This window comes from Leptonychotes weddellii, chromosome 1 (genome assembly GCF_054177405.1).
Source record: "Leptonychotes weddellii isolate Sample4059 chromosome 1, ASM5417740v2, whole genome shotgun sequence".
NCBI lineage: Eukaryota > Metazoa > Chordata > Mammalia > Carnivora > Phocidae > Leptonychotes > Leptonychotes weddellii.
Window position 1 is genome coordinate 53,695,470 of NC_138369.1, and position 20,839 is coordinate 53,716,308.

Here is a 20,839-nt window from a genome sequence, read left to right on the forward strand (position 1 = left end):
GCCTGGGTGGCTCAGTTGGTTAAGCGACTGCCTTCGGCTCAGGTCATGATCCTGGAGTCCCGGGATCGAGTCCCGCATCGGGCTCCCTGCTCGGCGGGGAGTCTGCTTCTCCCTCTGACCCTCCTCCCTCTCATGCTCTCTGTCTCTCATTCTCTCTCTCTCAAATAAATAAATAAAATCTTTAAAAAAAAAAAAAAAACTTTCGAAATAGAAAACAGATAACGATAATTATCTTCCCAACTTTATAGAAATATTTTTGATATAGTTAATCTAAAAAATCATAATATGGTCACAGCTTTTACAGGAGAAAAGGGAAAAGTAAAAACATTATCATCTCATTTCCTTAAAAGATCTCATTTCACAAAGTAAAAGTCCAAGGACCTTACGTCCTGGACATAATTTGTAAGCTGGTATTAAAAAATGAAATGGGGGCGCCTGGGTGGTTCAGTCGGTTAAGCGTCTGCCTTCGGGTCAGGTCATGATCCTGGAGTCCTGGGATCGAGCCCCACATTGGGCTCCCTGCTCAGCAGGAAGCCTGCTTCTCCCTCTCCCTCTGCCGCTCCCCCTGCTTGTACTCTCTCTTTCTCAAATAAATAAAATCTGAAAAAAAAAAAATGAAATGAAAGAAAGCATACATGAGGTGAAATAAAAGTAAAGGAGTGAAGCTTCTTTTTTTTTAAGGATTTTATTTATTTATCTGACAGAGAGAGAGACAGGGAGAGAGGGAACACAAGCGGGGGGGTGGGAGAGGGAGAAGCAGACTCCCCGCAGAGCAGGAAGCCCGATGTGGAGCTTGATCCCAGGACCCTGGGATCATGACCCGAGCAGAAGGCAGACGCTCAACGACTGAGCCACCCAGGAGCCCCGAAGCTTCTTCTAAAATGGAAACAAATAGGGGCACCTGGATGGCTCAGTAGGTTAAGCATCCAACTCTTGGTTTTGGCACAGGTCCTGGGATCGGTCCAGCCTCAGGCTCTGCACTCAGTGGGGAGTCTGCTTCTCTCTCTCTCTGCTCCCCCTCCTTTTGCCCCTCCCCATGCTCACTCCCACTCTAAAATAAATAAATCTATAAAATAAATAAAATGGAAACAAATAATAGAATAAATTCTAAGAATTTTCTGCAGCAGAAATAATAAAACATTTCATTTAAAAAAATTAGCGGGGCTCCTGGGTGGCTCAGTCATTTAGCATCTGCCTTCAGCTCAGGTCATGATCCCAGGGTCCTGGGATCAAGCCCTGCATCGGGCTCCCTGCTCTGTGGGAAGACTGCTCCTCCCTCTCCCACTCCCCCTGCTTGTGTTCCCTCTCTGTCATAAAAAATAAAAATAAAAAAATAAGCAAAAATCACACTGAAGAGCACTATAGGAAATAAACAACAAAAGACAGAAGAGCCAGAAAAAATACTAGAATTTCACAATTTTCTTTTACCTGTTTTCATGAATCCTGGATGTTCAGCAATGTTTGAACTATTTAATAGCTTCACAGCTTTTCGATAATTGCCTCTTAAGTACTCAAAATTGCTTTTAAGAAATAGAGAGGGTGCAGACTGTAAAGAAAATATAAGTTGCTTATATTTTGTTTTCAGATGTCTATTGTGAGATCATAACCACACTGCTGTATTGGCATGTATTCAAGAGCATAAGTGAATCATTTAAATCATGCTCACAAAAAACTATAGCAATTTTTCATTGCTTTCACGATCTAAAAAAATTAAACCTTATCAGAGAGCACCTTATCAACTGAATTAAGGGTCTGCCTAAAAAAAATACACGCAGTACATATGTATAAGAATACAGTCTGCAGATCATCAACAGACTGTCTTCATTTATTATACTACTACTTGGAAGCCAATTTAACTAGGTCCTTCAGTTCAATGACTATTTAGAGAGATTGGAGGTCTCCCTTATTTTTTAGGGTACAGATGCACCTTCATTAGAACCCAAAGGGACACAAATAATCCAATGCCTTTCCAAATAGGAAAAAAAAAGTGTCATTCTGTGGATGGAAGAATTGCCTAACAGAATACCTTATTTTCAAGAGCTAATCTTGCTTGTGACAAAGATCACATTTCGGATGGCAGACCATGTTTCACTTCCCCTAAGAATCCTCCTAGTGGAGGATCATCTGTATCATACCTATTTAGAGTGCAAAAGCATGCATAGATCTGCAGACTAAACATCCATCCAAGAGGACATCAGGAATCCTGGTCTCATCATTTATTCACTTTAGCTTAGCTATAGGCTTTTCTTCTAAGTCCTTGTTCATGCTTTGCTCTGCCTCCTGGTCATTGAGGAACAAGGGCTTCCAAAGCTTATTCCGGGTAGCAATACTTCCTCCTGATTTAGGTATTACTACTACCCTGCATTACAATTGTTTATTTTCCTGTTTCTCTCTCCCCTGTGAATATAGCTTCCATTAAGGCAGGGATCATGTCTTTTATCTCAAAAAAGGTTTGATAATGGTTAGCTGGCTAGTTAGGCTTTTCCCTCTTAGCCTCAAGTCTACCTCCTCAGACTTTGGCTACAATTTGTTCTCCTCAAAAATCACTTGAGTACTGACCCAGTGACTAATCTGGATCCTGCCTAGGATTTCTAGGGTCAATTATCCTGAACCATTCCTACTACAAACTGTTGTACAAACTACTACAATACTTCAAAGCCAAACTATTTCTCCTTATGACTTCATACTTAAAATTAACAGTTTTCCCAAAAGCATCAAGAACGTTCACAATTCTATCTTTTCCCTCCACAGTCTTAAACGTTATGTATCAGTGGAGGAGTGGAGTGGAGGGAGTGGAAGGAAGGAGTAATTTTATCTCAAATACTCTAGCAACATTAGTCAAACTGAGGTACTGTCAAGTCAAAGATCATTTGGAAAGGGTAGGTTTGGGCTATAGCTGAACTGTTAATCTTTAATAAATGTTTTGAGTATAAACTAATAAAATCCTGAAGTGTCTAACAGTAAATGTTTACGTGACTTGTGATAAACCATTTCCAGAATACTAGATAGCTATTTAAAATGGTGGTTTTGAGGGCTACACACCAAGGGAAAATGCTTGCTATAATTTTAAGTGAGAAAAGTATTAAATTATAGACACAGTATGATCATCACTTTACAACTCAATGTCAAGGATTATATGTAACAGTATATATATACTATAATAGACTAAAATAAATTATTTAAGACTGACAAATACCTACTATCCAAACAAGAAAGTTTTAGGACATAAAAGTTACAAACTGGAAAAAAAAAAAAAAGAAAAGAAAATCAAGAAGAAACTTACATTTCCAGCTGTGTTCATAACTGACTTGATTTCCCTTTTGCATGCTTTCAGGGACTTCATTTGGATATAAGCTCTTACTTTATACTATCAAAGGAAAATGCTAGTATGTGAGAACTATGATGGATTTACACATGCTGAAGTAGTTTTACTTTCTAGTTAAATGAAATTTCAACCCAATCTGTTTACAACATAGTTATACCAGTTACTTGCAAAACTAAGTTTTAAATTATCTTAATCTATTTTTACTGTATTCTTAGAATGCATTCTAAAAAACAAAAAACATGGTAGAATAAAATTTATACTTAAATTCCAAGCAAAAATCCTAACAATTCTTTTATTTTTTAAAAAACTAATTTATATTTTAATTCCAGTATAATTAACGTACAGTATTAGTTTCCGGGGCACAATACAGTGATTCAGCAATTCTCTAATTCCTATCATTTTTATCTGCACCTGGCTAATTAAGAATGAATTTTAGTAGTCTACAAACTGATTTTGTCATCCAATACATTCCCAGGCCATTTCTCTCAATCTTTTATCAAGTAATTAAAGAAAAGATACTGCATTATCATTTTAAGCAAATACAATTAGAAGGATAAATATGCTTTTAAATTATAATATTTCAAAGCCAAACAAATATACATGCCTTAAATTATTTACTGCTTTCAATGATCTATCACATTCTTCATCATTCATAACTATTAGTAAATATACGTGATGCATAACCTCTCTGAGAATTTATGCTACCTGATGAATCTTTGATTTTGCAGCTTCTATTAGGGCTCCACTTTCAGCTTTATGATTTGATCCGTCTTTGTTGGTATTATTACCAGTCTGTAGGGTGGTAAAACAAAGTTAACCAAAATTAAAAATTTTTTACCATAATTAAATCAGTGATTTACAAGTGAGCTTATCTGAATCACCTACAGAATATTTTAAAACTACAGAATCCCAGGTCTCACTCCCAGAGATTCAGGTATAATAGTCTGGAGGGGGTAATAGGAATTTTTTTTTTTTTTTAAGATTTTATTTATTTGACAGACACAGCGAGAGAGGGAACACAAGCAGAGGAGTGAGAGAGGGAGAAGCAGACTCCCCACTGAGCAAGGAGCCCAATGTGGGGCTCGATCCCAGGACACTGGGATCATGACCTGAGCCGAAGGCAGATGCTTAACTGACTGAGGCACCAAGGCGTCCCTTTTTTAAACTTTTGATGTCTACATTTTTTTTTTAATATTTTATTTATTTATTTGACAGAGACACACACAGAGAGAGGGAGCACAACCAGGGGGAGTGGGAGAGGGAGAAGCAGGCTCCCCGCTGAGCAGGGAGCCTGATGTGGGGCTCGATCCCAGGACCCTGGGATCATGACCTGAGCCGAAGGCAGACGCTTAACGACTGAGCCACCCAGGCGCCCCGATGTCTACATTTTTTGTAAAAGATTTTTATTTATTTGAGAGAGAGAGAACAAGAGGGAGGTATGGGACAGAGGGAGAGGGAGAAGCAGACTCTCCACTGAGCAGGGAGCCTGACGTCAGGCTCAGTCCCAGGACCCCGAGATCATGACCTGAGCCCAAGGCAGACACTTAACAGACTGAGCCACCCAGGTGCCCCCATGTCATTTCCCTCTTAAAAACTTACTCTGGTATAAACACTGCCAACATCATATGCTAGATTCCTAGTAATATCCAAAATCCTTCACAATGTGACCAATATTTGAGTTGCCAATCTCATCTCCTGATCTCCTATATCTACATTTTTCAGGTGTACTATGCATTTCAGGTTACCAGAAATTCCTCCAATGTAACCACTCTCACACCTTCTGTGTTTTCTCTGCCATGCCAGTTACTCTGCTCCACCCTTCTGCTTCTGACTAGTTGAATTATATTACATCTTTCAAGGCCCAAATCAAACATCCAAACTTCTCCAAAATCAGTATTTATTTCGGGGGAGGGTAGCAGAGGGAGAGGCAGTGAGAATCTCAAGCTGACTCCGCATTGAGCACAGAGCCCTACGTGGGGCTTGATCTCATGACCCTGAGATCACGACCTGAGCCGAAATCAAGAGTCGGACACTCAACCGACTGAGCCACCCAGGCGCCCCTAAACTTCTCCAAAATCGTCCCTACTCGCCTTCCTCCCAGTCCCTGGACAGATGCTGCCCCATCTTTCTCCTCTCTCACGAAGTGTGAACTATAAGGTTTTTATTTTTGTCACTTTAGTATCTAGCAGAGGACAGAAGCATCTTTTGAACGGAATTTTATTTTATCAACTCTCTTACATACTGAATATAAAAACAAAGTATTTTACCACACAGTGTTTAGGAATAATGCTAAGATGATTTAACTGAATTATTTTCTTTCTTTCTATTTATTTATTTATTAAAGATTTTATTTATTTATTTGACAGAGAGAGACACAGCGAGAGAGGGAACATAAGCAGGGGGAGTGGGAGAGGGAGAAGCAGGCTTCCCGCCGAGCAGGGAGCCCGATGCGGGGCTCAATCCCAGGACCCTGGGATCATGACCTGAGCCAAAGGCAGACGCTTAATGACTGAGCCACCCAGGCGCCCCTAACTGAATTATTTTCTATCTACACCTGTTAAATTGTAAAAAGTAATGCTAGATGTTTACTTTTATTTTATTTTTATTTTTTTAAAGATTTTATTTGACAGAGAGAGACACAGTAAGAGAAGGAACACAAGCAAAAAGAGTGGAAGGGAGAAGCAGACTCTCCACTGAGCAGGGAGCCCAACGCTGAGTTCGATCCCAGGACCCTGGGATCATGACCCCAGCAGAAGGCAGACGCTTAATTAATGACTGAGCCACCGAGGCTCCCTAGATACTTACTTTTAAACCTCGAGAACTTACACAGGTAGAAAGAAAGGTATTAACAATCTGTTTTCTACAAATAACTCCTTTTTTAACAAAAGGACAGGGACAGGAAGAGAGGACCATCCCTTGACAACTAGAGAACAAGCAAAACAAACAAGAGGGGCACCTCATGGTGGCCACCTCCACTGGCTCAGTCAGCTGAGCTTGTGACTCTTGAATTCGGGGTTGTGGGTTTGAGTCCCACGTTGGGTGTAGAAATTACTTAAAAATAAAATCTTGGGGCATCTGGGTGGCTCAGTCAGTTAAGCGTCTGCCTTCGGCTCATGTCATGATCTTGGGGTCCTGGGACCAAACCCCACATTGGGCTCCCTGCTGGGCAGGAAACCTGCTTCTCCCTCTCCCTCTGCCCCACCCCGCGACTCACGCATGTGTGCACGCTCTCTTTCAAATAAAATCTTCAAAAATATAAATAACTAAAAATACAAATAAAATCTTAAAAATACAAAACCCACGAGGACGCCTCAGTGGCTCAGTTGGTTGGGCGACTGCCTTCGGCTTAGGTCATGATCCCGGAGTCCTGGGATTGAGTCCCGCATTGGGCTCCCGGCTCAGTGGGGAGCCTGCTTCTCCCTCTGACCCTCTCCCCTCTCATGCTGTTTCTCTCTCTCAAATAAATAAATAAAGTCTTTAAAAAAAAAAAAAACAACCCATGAGATCTAAAAAGTATTCTTAATGTACACCAAGTCTCTTATCCCAGAATATGTCATAAACATGCACTCTTTCTGAAAAACTTAAATGATGAAATTTTCTCTAGTGAAAGCTGCCCTGGGTGCCTGGGTGGCTCAGTCGTTAAGCGTCTGCCTTCGGCTCAGGTCATGATCCCGGGGGGTCCTGGGATCAAGCCCTGCATCAGACTCCCTGCTCAGTGGGAAGCCTGCTTCTCCCTCTCCCACTCCCGCTGCTTGTGTTCCCTCTCTTGCTGTCCCTCTCTGTCAAATAAATAAAAAAAATAAAATCTTAAAAAAAAAAAAACCTGCCCTGTTTATCCAGATTATGGATTTCTATTGTCTTAATTCTAATCTTTACATTCTATAAAACTAATATTTCACACATGAAAAGATGCAAACACACACCCTTAGTAAGCACAGAAATTAAGACCACTGTGAGATATCACTTTACATCCATTAGGATGGTTACAGTGTAAAAAAAAAAAAAAAGGGGGCGCCTGGGTGGCTCAGTCATTGGGCGTCTGCCTTCGGCTTGGGTCATGGTCCCAGGGTCCTGGGACCGAGCCCCGCATTGGGCTCCCTGCTCGGCGGGAGGCCTGCTTCTCCCTCTCCCTCTCCCCCTGCTTGTGTTCCCTCTCTCGCTGTCTCTCTGTCAAATAAATAAATAAAATCTTAAAAAAAAAGAAAAGATAACAAGGTTGGCAAGAATGTGGAGAACCTGGGACCTTCATGAAAGGCTGGTAGGAATGTAAAATGGTGTAGCTACTCTGGAAAACAGGCTGGTAGTTCCTCCTAAGATTAAACATAGAACTGCCGTATGATCCAGCAATTCCACTCTTAAACATATACCTAAGAAAAATGAAAACATATATGCCACCACAAAAATATGTACACAAATGTTTATAGCAGCATCATTTATAAGTCAATGTGGACAACAACCCAAATGACCATCAACTGATGGATTAAAAAAAATGTGGCAAAAGCACATAGTGGAGGATTATATGGCCATAAAAAGGAATGAAGTACATGAAAAGGGAATGAAGTATATGTTACAACTTGATAAACTTTGAAGGTATTATGCCAAGTGAAACCAATCACAAAAGGCCACATATTGTATGATTCCATTTATATGAAATGTCCAGCATAGTCAAATTCATAAAGATAGAAAGTAGATTAGTGGTTACCAGGGGTTGAGGGAAGGGGAAAAAGTGCTAACAGCTACAGGTTTCTTTTTGGGGTGATGAAACGTTCTGGAATTTAGTGATGACAGTTCTACAACTCAGTGAGTATACTAAAAGCCACTGAATTGTACACCTTAAAATGTTAAATTTTGTAGATGTGAATTATATTTGCTTTTTTAGGTCACTGATCAAATTAGTTTTTTAAATAAGTAGGCTCCATGCCCAACGTGGGGCTCGAACTCACGACCCTGACATCAAGAGTCACATGCTCTACCGAGTTGGTAGAGCAACAGTCAGTTGCCCCATTAATCAAAATTTTAACTCATCTGTCTCTCCCTTCCTAGACTGTGGGCCACCTGAGGGTAGGCATAATTCTTCTGATTTTTATTATAAGAATTCTTAAATTGAGGTATAACTGACATAAATACTATTAGGTATACAACATAATAATATTTGTAAATACTATGAAATAAGTCTAGTTAAAACATCTATCACTATACTATACACCGTTACAAAAGGTTTTTATTCTTGTGCTGAGGACTTTAAAGATCTACTCTCTTAGCCATTTTTTCTTTTTTTTTTTTTTAATGTTTTATTTATTTATTCATGAGAGTCAGAGAGGCAGAGGGAGAAGCAGGCTCCCCGCCTAGCAGGGAGCCCGATGCGGAACTTGATCCCAGGACCCTGGGATCATGACCTGAGCCGAAGGCAGATGCTTAACCGTCTGAACCACCCAGGCGCCCTCTCTTAGCCATTTTCGAGTATGTAATACTACGGTATGATTAACAATAGCAACCATTCTGTACAGTGAATTATATTTCAATAAAGCTGTTAAAATATTTAATAACTCCAAATATTAACCACAAATTTTAATCTGATCACCTCAGAACACTTACCTCATTCTTCCCATTTTTGTTATTGTTGCCTTGTGAAATCATTTTTTCTAGGACAGCAAGAAGATGCAAAGCTTTCTCAGCTTGATAGGTTAATATATATAGGTCTACAAGCAAAAAACACACTGCTTGGGCAAATTTTTCTTCTGGGAAAAAAAAAACAGGAAAAGAAAAGTTATAATCCAAAGTGAAACGAACATTTCAGACCACTCCTCCCCAAAAAGTTAAGAGCAAAGACTAAGTCTTTATTTAAATGACTGTTCATCACCTAGAGCCACAAATGGAAAACTTGCAATACCACCAATGCTATTCTATTCTGCATCTCAACGCCTCTCATTGTAGGGTTCCTAGTGACAGATCCTCCTTTGACAAAATATCTACCAAACACCAACACATGAAATGAGGAATATTACTTGAGGAAGAAGGAAACCTCAATTCCAGTATTCGCTTGGCTACTTACTAGATATGTGGCCTCTACACATCACTGAGCTAATTTTTAGACCTCAGCTGGCCGACCTATAAAATGGGGAGAATACTTCACCTGCCTAAAGGCAGGGGGGTGAGCCAGGTGATCTTTTGAGGTTCCTTCCAACTCTAAGAAGGACTTCAAAGGAAGAAGAGCCCAAAATGAAAGGAAGGGTAACCTGGTATATCACAACACTATTTTCTTTTCCTTTCAGAAGAAAAAAGGAAAAATAAGGTCTAAAAAATGCTAAAATCAAGAACAGAAATTTTTTTTTTTTTAAAGATTTTATTTATTTATTTGACAGAGACAGTGAGAACAGGAACACAAGCAGGGGGAGTGGGAGAGGGAGAAGCAGGCTTCCCGCTGAGCAGGGAGCCTGATGTGGGACTCGATCCCAGGACTCTGGGATCATGACCTGAGCCGAAGGCAGCCGCTTAACAACTGAGCCACCCAGGCGCCCCAAGAACAGAAATTTCAAAAGCCCTTAAGAGAGCCTCCTAACAAGTCTTCCTGATTCCATTCTTGCTTTTACACAGCAGCCAGAGTGGATTCCATTTAAAACTAAAATCAAGGTGGTTGATGCGCAAAGGTCACCCACCACTCTTAAAACAGTTAAGTCCTCACCTAGGCCACAGGACTTTACCTATTCTTTTTTTTTTTTAAATGTTTTTTTTTTGTTGTTGTTGTTTTTTTAAGATTTTATTTATTTATTTGACAGAGAGAGAATGAGAGAGAGAGCACATGAGAGTGGGGAGGGTCAGAGGGAGAAGCAGGCTCCCTGCCGAGCAGGGAGCCCGATGCGGGACTTGATCCAGGGACTCCAGGATCATGACCTGAGCCGAAGGCAGTCGCTTAACCAACTGAGCCACCCAGGCGCCCCGGGACTTTACCTATTCTGCCCCTCACTGCTTTCGACTTCGTTTGCTTCTGTTTTCCCTACCTAGTTCCAGTCCCAACGGACTTCTGCTGCTCCTCTCACTAAACTCAAGCTCGTTGCAGGTTCTCTGCATATACTATCACCTCTGGCTGGAATGCTTTCCTCCTCAAGAGCCATGTGGCTCACCTCTTACTTTCACTCAGGTCTCTTCAAATACTGTCTTATCCCAGGCCTTCCTTGATTGCCTTATCTAAAAATAAGGTTCCCGGGCGCCTGGGTGGCTCAGTCATTAAGCGTCTGCCTTCGGCTCAGGTCATGATCTCAGGGTCCTGGGATCGAGCCCCGCATCGGGCTCCCTGCTCCGCGGGAAGCCTGCTTCTCCCTCTCCCCCTGCTTGTGTTCCCTCTCTCGCTGTCTCTCTCTCTCGCTCTCAAATAAAATCTTAAAAAAAAAAATAAAAATAAAAAATAAAAATAAAAATAAGGTTCCATGGGTGCCTGGGTGGCTCAGTCGTTAAGCGTCTGCCTTCGGCTCAGGTCATGATCCCAGGGTCCTGGGATCAAGTCCCACATCGGGCTCCCTGCTCTGCGGGAAGCCTGCTTCTCCCTCTCCCACTCCCCCTGCTTGTGTTCCTGCTCTCGCTATGTCTCTCTCTGTCAAAAAAATAAATAAAATCTTAAAAAAAAATAAATAAATAAATAAATAAAAATAAGGTTCCCAATCCATCTCTATCCTCTTACCCAATTTTAGCTTTTCTTCATGGCATTCAGCTACCTCAGAATATATATATATATTGTGTTGTTCTCTCTCCCATTAGAATATAAGCATAATGAGGGTAAAGACTTTCTTTATTTCATTCACTGCATTATCTTCACATCCCAGAACATTTTTTTTTTAAAGATTTATTTATTTGACAGAGAGAGAGAGCAAGAGCAGGAACACAAGCAGGAGTGAGAGGAGAAGCAGGCTTCCCGCCGAGCAGGGAGCCTGATGCGGGGCTCGATTCCAGGACCCAGGGACCATGACCTGAGCCGAAGGCAGACGCTTAACGACTGAGCCATCCAGGCGCCCTTTCCCAGGACAGTTTTGGTCCACAGTATATGCTCAATAAATACATGTTGTAGAAGAACCTAGTAGTAATATTTTTATTTTTATTTTTTTTAAAGATTTATTTATTTTAGAGAGTCAGAGTGAGTGCAAGTGTGCACAAGCTGGGACGGGGCAGAGGGAGAGGAAGAGAGAGAATCCACAAGCAGACTCCCCAATGAGCATGGAGTCTGACGTGGGGCTAAATCTCAGGACACTGAGATCATGACCTGAGCTGAAACCAAGAGTTGGACACTCAGTCAATTGAGCTACCCAGGCATCCCTCAAATAGTAACGTTTTTAAAAATAACAATAATGGAGGTGCCTGGCTGGCTCAGTTGGAAGAGCACGTGACTCCTGATCTTGGGGTTCTAAGTTTGAACCCCATGTTGGGTGTAGAGATTACTTATAAATTAAAAGAGCAATAGGGGCGTCTGGGTGGCTCAGTTGGTTAAGCGTCTGCCTTCGGCTCAGGTCATGATCCCAGGGTCCTGGGATGGAGCCCCGCATCGGGCTCCCCGCTCCACGGGAAGCCTGCTCCTCCCTCTCCCACTCCCCCTGCTTGTGTTCCCTCTCTCTGTCAAATAAATAAATAAAATCTTTAAAAAAAATAAAAAATAAAAAAAAATAAAAGAGCAATAATAATTTCCAAAGAAGAAAAAAAAATTTGAATTCTACCTAGTTGGTTGTTATATTCCACACTCAGCCACAGTATAGATTAACAGGATTTCATGAACTGTTTCAGAAATTCTAAAAACCAGCTTTACAGGGGCACCTGGCTGGCTCAGTTGGTAGAGTGTGTGACTTTTGATCTCAGGGTCATCAAGCTCCACTTAGGTGTAGAGATTACTTAACAAAAAACAGGGGCGCCTGGGTGGCTCAGTTGCTTAAGCGACTGCCTTCGGCTCAGGTCATGATCCTGGAGTCCCTGGATCGAGTCCCACATCGGGCTCCCTGCTCGGCAGGGAGTCTGCTTCTTCCTCTGACCCTCCTCCCTCTCATGCTCTCTGTCTCTCATTCTCTCTCTCAAATAAATAAATAAAATCTTTAAAAAAAAAAAAACAAAAAACAAAAAACAAACAACCCTCCCGCCCACCCCCCTGCTTCACAGAAAAACACATCTGTGTCATCCTAGAAGTATAATTCTGATTTCCAGCTTTATAAAAAGGAAAGGTCACAATTTACCCCATCTTCACCACTGGTGTTTCTCCTGCCCAATCTGTCCAGCCACCATGTCCTCAACACAGAAGAGGAGCACCTTGAAAATGCACCCCCTGGATCCACAGCAAGCAGCTGTTCAACAGTTGGCAGCAAAAGGGGACCCTGTAACTCTTCCCAAAGCCCCACAGAGGAGCCATCACACTCCACCTCTTGTCCTGTGGGGACCACATCAGCAATCAGGCGTTTATAAATCAGGAATTGGCATTAGTGTTTTGAATTTAAAGGAAAGTAATAGAGAAAAAGACAAAAATGTGAATCACAACTGAAATCTGACTGCTTGTGGGCTGGAAACAAACAGCCCTCTCTAACAACCATTTCCTGAGTCTGCCTTTGCTGCTTTATTTGCTCCCTCTTTGCTCCTTTGCCTTCACCTTTCTTACTATACTTATTCAAGGCTAGTAACTGTAAGATAAGTAACTTAAGATACCAAAAAAGCTAGCATAGTCTGTACTATCTATTCTTTGATTACCCACAAAAACGTCAGTGAGGCAATAGACAAAATATTTCACTGTCCCTTAACATCCCCAAACACTCCTTAATACACTGCTCAAGTAAGAATGGATTGGGTACACTAGGTGGTATTCAAAGAGCAGAGAAAAACAAAAATCACTAAGTCTTTCCAATCAGAAACATCATTTCTAACAGTCATTTTTAAAAACTGAGGGGTGGGCAGGGTGCCTGGGTGGCTCAGTCAGTTAAGTGTTTGCCTTCAGCTCAGGTCATGATCCCGGGGGTCCTGGGATCGAGCCCCACAACGGGCTCCCTGCTCAGTGGAAAGCCGACTGCTCCCTCTGCCTCTGCTGCTCCGCCTGCTGATGTTCTCTCTCTTGCTCATTCTCTCTCTCAAATGAGTAGATGAGATGTTTAAAAAAAAAAAATTGAGGAGTGGAAGAAACGCTAAAAGAAAACCTGGGTTCATCTAAAAATGTCATTTTTATCTTTTCTAGCTATTAAGAAAACCTACACAGCTTTTTTTCTTTCTTTAAATACTAACAGACAACTCCCTGATTTAGGTTAACTACGTAAAAGTACCAGAGGCCACTGCAAATATGAGAATTTTTTTTTTTTTTTTAGAGTGGGGAGAGGCAGAAGGAGAGGGACAGAGAGAATCCCAAACAGGCTCTGTGCCCAGTGCATAGCCCAACAGGGGGCTTGATCTCCCAACCCTGAGATCAAGGGTCAGACACTTAATTGACTTAGCCACCCAAGTCCCCGGATGATAGGGAAATTTTTTACAGAACATACCAAAAGGTTCTATGAACTGGTAAAGTTTTTCACCAACTGCTATCGCTTCTGTGTACTGCCGCAGATGATAAAGAATGACTGCCTGATTGTAATACAACATGCTGTTCTCAACATCATCTAATCCATCCATTTCTTCAACAGCCGAGTGGACCTATGAAACAATCAACAAAGATCGTTGTTGTTCTCACTAAGAAAATAAAGAGCAAAAGTGAAAGAATCTATATGAATAAACAGAAACACAGGCCAACATTTCTTACTCTGAATTTTTCCATTTACAAGACCTCTAGATTTTAATTCTCATATATTCAAAATTATTTTATTCATAATAAAATTCCATTAAGTAAAACATTTTCATGGACTTTATGTAGTACCTAGCACAAAGCAAGGCAAGTCTCTTCCTTGCCACTGTGAAGATACCGTCAATGTTTTAACTGCCAATATGGCTTCCGAGACGGTCCCCTACTTTCTAGCCTCCCTGGCAGTAGGCAAAACTCAAAAGACCTTTCCTGTATGCACTATGTTTTATACATACACATACACACACACACACACACAACATATGTATAAATAACCTTGATTTCATTTTGTAAAAACTGAAGTAAAATTTAAACATTAATAAACAATAGCTAACTACTTAATTATGTGCCAGGCCCACTATGTTAAACCTTTTATAGAGACTACCTCATTTAATCCTCAAGATACCTTGAGGACACAGATATTATCATTTCCATTTTATAAATAAGGAGACCAGCACAAAAAACTTAATTATCTTGCCCAAGGCTTTATAGCTAGGGAGTATATTTTCTGATATTCCTCTTATTTTCAGGTTTTGTTCATATAACTAAAAAAAAAATATTTAAAGTAATAAACAACAAAAATAGGCTTTTAATGGCTTTGTTAAAACACTAACATTCACATCTGATACCAGATAAAAAAATCACAACACTTTGCATTTTAAAGCTAATGACTACCTGCATATCCCCTCCCTAAGCTGTAGGAATAGGCTTGCAAATTTTTTTTTTTTTTATTTGACAGAGAGAGACACAGCGAGAGAGGGAACACAAGCAGGGGGAGTGGGAGAAGGAGAAGCAGACCTCCCGTCAAGCAAGGAGCCCGATGGGGGTTCGATCCCAGGACCCTGGGATCATGACCTGAGCCGAAGGCAGACGCTTAACGACTGAGCCACCCAGGCGCCCCAGGCTTGCAAATTTTAATCAGGTTTTGCAAACATTCTGTAATTTCATTTAACACACAAAACTGGAAATCTATCTGTATTAAAACTAATTTTTTTTTGCCACTATTAAGATTGGAATAAATTATTTTTTTAAGGATTTACTTATTTGAGAGAGAGAGAGTGCATGGGGAGGAGGGAGAGAGGGAGAGAGGGAGAGGGAGAGGGAGAGAGTTCTAAGAAGACACTGCACTGAGCTTGGAGCCCTACATGGGGCTCAATCTCATGACCCTGAAACCACAACCTGAGCCAAAACCAAAAGTCGGACTCCCAACCAACTTTGGCACGCAGGTGCCCCTTAAGATTGGAACAAATTATTAAGCAATGTTAAATAATTAACTCTAAGACTGACACTTCCCTATATTAAGCAGTGGGACTTTGATATACATGATGAACTTAACCTTGGTTTGGCTGATGGCAAGGAAGCAGAAGGTTCATGACAGAGTAATTTGTAATCAGACACCTGAGACTTCCGTCATCCACATGGTGAGCTTGACAGGGCGGTTCAAATGTTAACAACTGGTCCTCTCTGACCACAAGCACTTGCATCTCTGTTGAGTTTGCAGGTTCTGTATAATCTTCACTTACCAAGTCATAGTCTTCAAGTGACTAAGAAAAATAGTACTTCTTGGTAGTAATATAATGGAGAGAGAATGAGCTAAGAAAGGGTTAATTCTTAGCCAGAAAAGGGGGTTTGGGACAAATTAAGGAATTTTGGATTCAAAAATGGTTGAACATTCACCTATACAAAATAGCCAAAGTAGGCAAATACATAGACAAAGCAGATTACTAGTTGCTGGGCGCTGGGAGTTTGCTGTCAAATGGCAGGGACTGCTATGAGTCTGTTTTTAAGACTTGGTTTTTTTTTTAAAGATTTTATTTAAGTAGGGACACCTGGGCGACTCAGTCGGTTAGGCATCTGCCTTCAGCTCGGGTCGTGATCCCAAGGTCCTGGAATTGAGTCCCACATCGGGCTCCTTGCTCAGCAGGGAGCCTGCTTCTTCCTCTGCCTGCCATTCCCCCTGCTTGTGTGTGCACGTGTGAGTGCTCTCTTGCTCTCTCTCTAGCAAATGAAGAATATAAATAAATAAATTCTTTCTTCTTAAAAAACAAAACCAAAACAAAGCAAAAATGGTTGAACATATGACATAAATAACAGCAACATCTTCTAGGACTTACCAAAAACATCTAGTATTTGCCCCAGCCAGAACAAAAACTACTCATTAAATGAGATAAAATATTAATAAAGATGGAATAGGTTGTAAAGGTATGTAACTATGCCAAGGACAGAAGACTCTGAATGGAAGTGTGATTTAGATAAAGCTAGGAGACACAGGTACAAACACTTCTAGGAAACGCAAGAGAGTTGGATGGCGTGAGGGGGATTATTGAATCAGCCTTATCAAGAATAAAAGCAAAAAAAAAAAAAAAAAGAATTAGGACTGGTGAAAGGATTTCAAAAAGCAGTTTTCTTGGCTTAATAGGAAGTTTGCAGGAGTCTCTTACTCTAAAATAGGGTTTTGGGCGCCTGGGTGGCTCAGTTGGTTAAGCGACTGCCTTCAGCTCAGGTCATGATCCCAGAGTCCTGGGATCGAGTCCCACATCAGGCTCCCGGCTCAGCGGGGAGCCTGCTTCTCCCTCTGACCCTCTCCCCTCTCATGCTGTTTCTCTCTCTCTCTCAAATAAATAAATAAAATCTTTAAAAAAAAAAAATTAAAAAATAAAAAAAATAAAATAGGGTTTTAAGGATGAACTTGTGCTCAAAGACCAAATAAATGTTCCCTGGAAGAAACAGGCTATGGGGTCATAGGACATGTGTACTAGATATCCACAAACATCATCTTTCCTTTGATTCTGGAGCTCCAGATAAAGTCACAGTTACTAAGACTAGAGAAATAAAGAAATGTGATATATAAATTTATGAAGACTGGGGTAGCTATGAAAACAGGCTCAAAAGTCAGATGGTCTGGGGGTGCCTGGAAGGCTCAGTCTGTAGAGCATGTAACTCTTGATCTTGGGGTCGTGAGTTCAAACTGCACATGCAGAGTTTACTTTAAAAAAACAAAAAAAAACTCAGACAGTCTGGTTCAAATCTTGCTCCTCCCCTTCCTGGCTATGTAAATTAAAATTATTACGCTCCCTAAATCCCAGTTTTATAACTGAGGTAACAAGTACCTATCTTAAGGGTTGAATGTGAGGATTATACGAGACAAAACATAAAAAGCATTTAATATGGAATTTGGAATCACATAAGTGTTTAATAAACGTTGGCTATTATTCTCATTTTCTTTTCTTTATTTTTTTTTTTAAAGTAATCTCTACACCCAAGGTGGGGCTTGAACTCATGACCCCGAGATCAAGAACTGCATGCTCTACGGATGGAACTAGAGGGTATTATGCTAAGTGAAATAAGTCAATCACAGAATGACAATTATCATATGATCTCACTGACATGTGGAATTTCAGAAACAAGGCAGAGGATCATAGGGGAAGACAGGAAAAAATGAAACAAGATGAAACCAGAGAGAGACACAAACCATAAGAGACTCTTAATCTCAGGAAACAAACTGAGGGTTGCTGGAGTGGAGGGGGGTGGGGGGATGGGGGGGCTGGGTAATGGACATTGGGGAGGGTACGTGCTATGGTGAGCACTGTGTATTATGTAAGACTGATGAATCACACACCTGTACCCCTGAAACAAATACATTATATGTTAATAATAAAAAAAAATTGCATGCTCTACCAACTGAGCCAGGCAGGCACCCTTATTCTCATTTTCTTTTCTTTTCTTTTTTTTTTTTTTAAAGATTTTATTTATTTATTTGACAGAGAGAGATAGCGAGAGCAGGAACACAAGCAAGGGGAGTGGGAGAGGGAGAAACAGGCCTCCTGCTGAGCAGGGAGCCCGATGCGGGGCTCGATCCCAGGACCCTGGGATCATGACCTGAGCTGAAGGCAGACGCTTAACGACTGAGCCACCCAGGCGCCCCTATTCTCATTTTCATTGAGGAACTATAATAGGGTTGAAAAATCACTCCTGTAAAGAATTAGGAAGAGCGTGAACAGGTTACTTATTTCTAACAATACCACGTTTAGGGTGATACTGTAAAGTAGCTTTACTCCTATAAAAAATTATGAAGACCCTGAAGGGGTCACTTATTTCTAACTGTATCACATATTAGGGTGATACTCTACTATATAGCGGTATTCACGAACAAGGACAGGCGCTCAAAAAGGTCTTAAGACCTTCTACAGTATGAAGCAGTAATCAGAAGCACAGACCCTAGAGTCAAACAGGACTGGGTTGATGGAGCTCTTTTCATTTAAGAGCTTTGTGTCTTTGGACAATTTATACAAGCTATCTGTACCTCAGCTTTCCCATCTGTAAAATGAGAAAAATTATAGTAGCTGTTTCATAGGACTACTGGGAAGAATAAGTGACATGCTGCATACAAAGTTCTTAGCAGGGCCTTGTTCCATAATAAGCAATAAATGTCTGCTATCTGATACTATTATCATCCTCATCATCAGCCCTTTTGACTATCAAAGCTCTAACTCTGTGATGTGAGAAATGTTGCTGTTATGACCAATGTACCAAGACAAGCCCCAAACCATATATGAATCAGAATATCTTCTATTTAATCAATTAATCATGTCCTGATCCAAAGTGCTAAAACAATTTGACATTATAAATAATCAGATCTTTGCAGTTATAAAAAAAGGATAATCTCAGCGGTTAAGCTTTTTCATATATTTCCACTTTAATTTTTTCTCAACACTCCAAAGCTCATTCAAATTTGGTATATTAATCTATTCTTTTCAATTTAAAAATACAATAGAAAATAAAATTATACAACATACCTTCCATTTCCTGGAATAATAATTTTATAAAATTAATGCAAGTGTTTTAGATACACTAGAAATTGTGCTATCAATATCAGACATATCCTATTAATTTTCCTTAAGTATTTCTATTCCACAATTGAGAGAATACCACAGTATTTTTACAGCTAAATTCATTTGCATATCACCTGATTCTTCAGCTGGTTAAGTGTCTGTCTCAAACTATCTGTTGTCATTTGGTTATTTTTAAAAAACTCAGCCACTGCTGTATTCAAAATTATTTTATAATCATCTTTGTTTACTTCTTGTAGGCAAGCAAGGTGTTGCAGACAGGCATCATAATTTCCAGCCTAAGACAAAAAAACAGACAAAATTATTTATCAGCTTTAAAACTATACATTCATTTCCAAATATATTTCACTCTTCATTGAAAAACTCTTTAAAGGGGTGCCTGGGTGGCTCAGTCAGTTAAGTGTCTGCTTTCAGCTCAGGTCATGATCCCAGGGTGCTAGGATCGAGCTCCACATCAGGCTCCCCTGCTTCTCCCTCTGCCTGCCACTCCCCCTGCTTGTGCTCTCTCTGACAAATAAAGACTTAAAAAAAAAAAACTCTTTAAAAAGACCTGCAACAACAAAAAAAAAGGAAAGAAAAATAAAAGGACCTACAAATCCCCTACTAATTAAAGTGACTAGATGAAGCAATATTCATATCAATTAAGAAACTGGGATATGTCAATTATATCTCAATAAAGCTGGAAAAAAAATTGTAGATATTTCCTAAGACTCAAACTCTAACACCAATACTTGTATAAGACACATACATAGACACACAGGTATACCATATATCTCTATATATGTATAAAACAACATGCTATATACACACAAATATATATGTATATAGTTGTATATTGCTAGTAGGACATAGTAGCTGACACTGGCCAAGAAAGGTAATATGATTAATTATTCTAATTTTTAATTTCCAGTAAATACACCTGGAATACCCAAGTATCAAATTCTTTTTTTTTAAGATTTATTTATTTGACAGAGACACAGTGAGAGCAGGAACATAAGCAGGGGGAGCGGGAGAGGGAGAAGCAGGCTTCCAGCTGATTAGGGAGCCCGACGTGGGGCTCGATCCCAGGACCCTGGGATCATGACCCGAGCCGAAGGCAGATGCTTAATGAAAGAGCCACCCAGGCGCCCAGTATCAAATTCTTCTGCATACATGTAACTTGATAATCAAATAAGGTTTTTTTTCATATTGTTTAATGTCAAAGAAGTTAAAGTTTTGACAAGAAACCTTTGGAGTTCCATTTTTTTTTTTTTTTAAAGATTTTATTTATTTATTTGAGAGAGAGAGCAGGAGAGGGAGGAGGGTGAGAGGGAGAAGCAGACTCCCTGCCGAGCAGGGAGCCCGATGCGGGACTCGATCCCGGGACTCCAGGATCACGACCCGAGCCAAAGGCAGTCGCTTAACCAACTGAGCCACCCAGGCGCCCCTGGAGTTCCATTTTAAAGCATATTCAAGAAAAAGAACTGAATAAAGCAGTGAATTGAAAAGAGTGACCCACATATTTACAAATCTAAGTTTTAAAGACTTTTTTTTTTAAGATTTTATTTATTTATTTGACAGAGAGTGACAGCGAGAGAGGAACACAAGCAGGGGGAGTGGGAGAGGGAGAAGCAGACTTCCCACCGAGCAGGGAGCCCGATGTGGGGCTTGATCCCAGGACCCTGGGATCATGACCTGAGCCGAAGGCAGATGCTTAACGACTGAGCCACCCAGGCGACCCTAAGTTTTAAAGACTTAAAAACAACACTGTAAGAGTTAAAACGTGTTTATGAAAACACAAAAACTTGGTAATGGCTCAAACTACTCCCATTCCTTTTACCATATTTAAACTCTAATTTTTTAAATATTTTTTTTTTTTTTTTTTTTTGGTTCCCAAGTTTT

General features: G+C 40.4%; 1 protein-coding gene across 1 annotated transcript in view; it reads right to left on the reverse strand.

The window, feature by feature from the left end:
- Nucleotides 1-20,839, reverse strand: part of CNOT10 (CCR4-NOT transcription complex subunit 10) — a 58,710-nt gene that overhangs the window by 34,776 nt on the left and 3,095 nt on the right. The window contains exons 2-7 of the mRNA XM_081816532.1: nt 19,075-19,236; nt 13,813-13,963; nt 8,921-9,063; nt 4,031-4,117; nt 3,284-3,367; nt 1,429-1,546 (exon numbers count right to left, since the gene is read on the reverse strand). Of these exons, the coding sequence (XP_081672658.1) occupies nt 1,429-1,546; nt 3,284-3,367; nt 4,031-4,117; nt 8,921-9,063; nt 13,813-13,963; nt 19,075-19,236 (745 nt within the window). The remainder of the gene's footprint in view (nt 1-1,428; nt 1,547-3,283; nt 3,368-4,030; nt 4,118-8,920; nt 9,064-13,812; nt 13,964-19,074; nt 19,237-20,839) is intronic.